The sequence below is a fragment of the Metopolophium dirhodum genome, chromosome 6 (genome assembly GCF_019925205.1).
Source record: "Metopolophium dirhodum isolate CAU chromosome 6, ASM1992520v1, whole genome shotgun sequence".
Taxonomy (NCBI): Eukaryota; Metazoa; Arthropoda; class Insecta; order Hemiptera; family Aphididae; genus Metopolophium; species Metopolophium dirhodum.
This window is the reverse complement of record NC_083565.1, coordinates 33,801,362-33,805,737: the sequence shown is the minus strand read 5'-3', so window position 1 is coordinate 33,805,737 and position 4,376 is coordinate 33,801,362. Positions and strand designations below refer to the sequence as shown.

The following is a 4,376-nucleotide window of genomic DNA, read 5'->3' as shown; positions in this document are numbered from 1 at the left end:
GGATACAATGACGAGTGTTCCATAGCTTTTTTCCACAATCGTTCTTCAGTTCATATCCACAGGTAATAATCATTTTTAAATCTGATATATAAGAAAAAAAAAACATATTTTAATTTACAGGGAAATCCAGCATAAATTTCACCCTTGTTTCCACCGACACAGGAGAGCTACCTCGAAAACAATCAGAAAGGATGTTCGGAAAACGATAGTCCATTTGGACCACAATATAATTAATTTTTCTGTACTATTATTTTTTTTATTGTGTAAAATAAAAAAACAAGCGTGATATTTAAAAACAAGTTTTTTTTATTTATTAATAATAAAGTTACAATATATATATATAATAGCATTAGGTTACAATATTTTACATAAGAGGAAAAAAGTAAAATAAAATATAAACATTTTTACAATTGTCTAACATCGCCACTAAACGGGCTATAAGTTATAATCTGGTCATGTAATATTAAGCAATACGCTGTAGTTTTTTCCGGAATAACTGTATCAGTTTCAAATTCAATACGTAGGTGTACGGTTGACGACTTCACACTGTTGTTTTTACATGATAAATCAACAATAGTGAATAGTTTTGAAAAATATGTTTTGATAACAAAGGTTTGCTTTACTCTTTCTCATAATATGATTTTTGAAAGTCTGCATAGGCCTTATACAGTATACTAGTTATATTATTTTTAAAATCAGCACGAAAGTCTTCATATGGATACACTTCAGAATTTAAGTGAACCTTAAGATTTTTTAGTTGACAGTGATCAAAGCGTCCAGCGTCTGTTCAATATTTTTTTTTCGATCTGTTTGTAATCCGAACAACACAAACCTCGGTTTTTCTAACAAGTTGCTGGACTTTGCCGTCTTCGAATGTGAGGTATTTCTAGGAAGAATAGGATATTTTCAGAGATCCCAGATTCTGAATGCACATGATAGTGTCTTACATGAATCTACCACTTTTATCAACCTTAATTTTTCTTTATCACTAACTCTGATAATAGGCATCTTCCACACCACCCTAGTAAGTTCAATTGTAATTTTTCTATTTTTAAAACTGCTTTGGTTGCACCCGCGCCTACAACGTGTATCGCATCCAGGTTGGTAGATGCACGATTTAAAATCAGCTGTTGATTACAATTAAGTAATATTTTTTTATAGTCTCCACAAAATCCGAATAAATGTTTTAGAGGGATACACCCGGTAAGTACATTGTTGCTCATAAAGTTTTTATTATCTTCACCATCCATCGCTGAGTCCCAAGCAGCGTTCTCCAACGTATTCAAATCGTTTAGAGTATACGAACAATATGCTTTCAAGCAAGATGCAACTCCAGGTGTTTTTAATTTTTGAATTTCTATTCCGTTTATTTCATAACTCATTTCGGATAATAAAAACGCCAATCCATTATTTGAAAAACGTACATCTCCCACAGCATCGGCAGGTTTATTTACTCTCCTCTCTATATAAATATAGCTTTTACATGGTAGAGTATATGCATCCATATTTAAAACACTTATCCTAATTTCATCGTTATTTGATAAAGACATGATTGAATATGGAGTGAACGAATGATAATGCTCTTGCGTTATTTTACACTCATCGACATAGTAGACCCCCACGTCTAAATACGAATCGTCCATAATTTTTTTTTTTTTTGTAATTGCAACGAACGGAGAAAATTTAAATTATCTTTCGTGAGCTTGATCTCGCCTTTTTTCGGGTTAGATGTTGACTTCTTAACGACAGTCGGTAAACTAACTGGTTTTTTGATTGCAGATCTTTTTATATTAAACTTTAATGCCATTTCCGCACGTTATTTGTAGTCGAATCGTAATTGGTTCACCGCGCAGATTTATTAGACAATCGTTCTGATCTCTTAGCACGATGTATACTCTAGATATTGAAATCGTGTTGAGAGCATAAAAACTGGATGTCTAGGTACTTCAACGATATTATACCCTGGCGGGACAGTTGGATAAAGTTCGTGTATAATCTGACTCGGTTCTCCATCATAGAATGAACCAGTCATCAAGTTGCACTCTACTTTTATACTATTGATTTTCATTATCTTAACTGTACTTTCAGATTCATGATAAATACCAGAAGTGTATAAATAATTTCTAAAAATGAAATTATTGGACGTCTTTTTCGCCAGCCCCCCCAATATTGAAATCTCGGATTTTTTTTTCTCTAAAAATTAGCATGCAATTAGCATGAATTGGCAAGACTATTATCATAATTTGCATGACACTATTTCATGAGAAATAATCAATAAACTTTGGAGGGCTGTTGAAACGTTTCGCCAGCCCCCCCATCCTTGAAAAAAAAGTTTTCCCCGAATTTTTTTTAACCAATAATTAGCACGCGATTAGCATGAATTGGCACGCCTACGCACGGAATTCGCACGCCAATATTTACCGAGCAATCCCTCTTTCTTTATTTTGACCGTTTCGCCAGCCCCCCCCCCCCCCATCCTTGAAAAAAAAGATTTTCCCGAATTTTTTTTAACCAATAAGTACCAAGTCTGCTTATTTTGGCTACTAATATGAATAGAATTATTTTATATAATGATAAGATTAAGGTGTAAAAAATTAATTAAAATTATTAATACAAATCAATAATACCTACTTATTGTATGGTTGAATCGATTAGGAATCGCTTAGGTATACATTTACTACTTGCCTGTTATACTGGACCCTTTTCGTTTACAACAAAATATAGGATACGACGGGATGAGCCAACTTGTATACAATCGGGAGGCAGTTGAATAAAAATTATTGAACTACTTTTTGACTTACAGTTGGGAGGCAACTAGTAGGTACCAGTAGTAGCACCGTACCTAGTCTAGCTTTCGATTACTTTCATTTGGCTTAATCATAATATTATAGTTTTAACGTATCTTAGATATACGTACAAGGTACAATTCTATATTATATTATTATTTTATACATCAATTATAGTTCATAACACGAACATGTTCAGTGGGGCCATTATCTTCTTGAAGAATAAATAAAAATAAAATAACTAAAGTATATGACGTAGGTACATTGTCAAGTATACCTAAAGGCTAAAACATAGAAACACAAGATAAGATAAAGAATATAAGATAAAATATGTTTTATTTTTTATTTATTTAACTTTTTATAGCAAAAAAAAACAATTTTTTAACATTTATTGATTATTTCTCATTAAATAGTGTCATGCAAATTATGATAATAGTCTTGCCAATTCATGCTAATTGCATGCTAATTTTTAGAGAAAAAAAATCCGAGATTTCAATATTGGGGGGGGCTGGTAAAACGGACATAATAATTTCGCTTTGCTATTCTCAACTGATAAGTCTACGTCATGGCTACATGAGACTTTACACTTTAATGTGGTATTGTTTGCTTTTAATTCAAACCACTCGATATATTTGGGCATATTTTTTTGTATAACATTCTCTAAATTATCGAACTCATACGATCCTGTGGGTATAATAACATCCTCTCTTTGTCCAATCATATAACGGAAACGATAGTATTGCAACCGGGTTCAATGTTTGTATTGAATTATTTGTCTGCAGACTCAAAGACATATTTGTGCTGTGCTTTCTACTTCCAGCAGTGGAAAAATTTCACATGACAATTCACTCGAGATCCGACAGTTATCGTATACATGATAAAAATTTTAAACACAAATGTCCACAAGTGTTTGTAGTATTATATTTCTGCTCTCTGCTGTAATTGAAATTTATGTAACATCCGTGAAAATATTGTTGTACTTCTAATGGAGGTGTTAAATTTCCAAAACTGTCATAATATTCAACTTGATTTCCGATTTTTCCATACGCTACCAGTGAATACCTGTACCGTTTTCTGTATCCAAGTTAACAATCGCTGATTCTACTCGTTTACGACATACGGGTAACCTATCTCGAGTAAACACACCGATGACATGAAGTATTTTATTCAAACGAGCAAATTGTATATGTTCGAAATCGTACATCGCTCTTCTGGGTAACGTAAAGTAATTATTAGTTTTTTTTTTTTTTTTTTTAGTTTTTCTAGCTTTTATCGTTTTCAAATCCCCACCACTTTTATATGGTGCGAGGTATAGACTTGATCCGATTTTATACGAGTTACCTTTATACGGTGCGATGTATAATCCACCGCCCAAATGAGATTGCGTATTTCTTTTAAATTCATTCGCAACCTTGACAACGTTGGCAACACCGCCACTCAGTGCTCCTAGTTCTGATAAACCAGCGCAAATTGGGATTAACGGTAACACCCCACCCTTTTTTGGTATTGATATAACCGTTGGAACTTTAGTCTTTTTATTTTTGAATGTTTTTCATGCGATGGTTATACATTTTTTACTTAATTTCATCA

General features: G+C 32.8%; 1 protein-coding gene across 1 annotated transcript; it reads right to left on the bottom strand.

Annotated features, from left to right (window-relative positions):
• Positions 1–971: 971 nt before the first annotated feature.
• Positions 972–1,550, bottom strand: LOC132947716 (uncharacterized). The gene has a single exon (XM_061017972.1). The coding sequence runs from the start codon at positions 1,548–1,550 to the stop codon at positions 972–974; it is 579 nt and encodes a 192-aa protein (XP_060873955.1).
• Between the last annotated feature and the right edge of the window lie 2,826 nt (positions 1,551–4,376).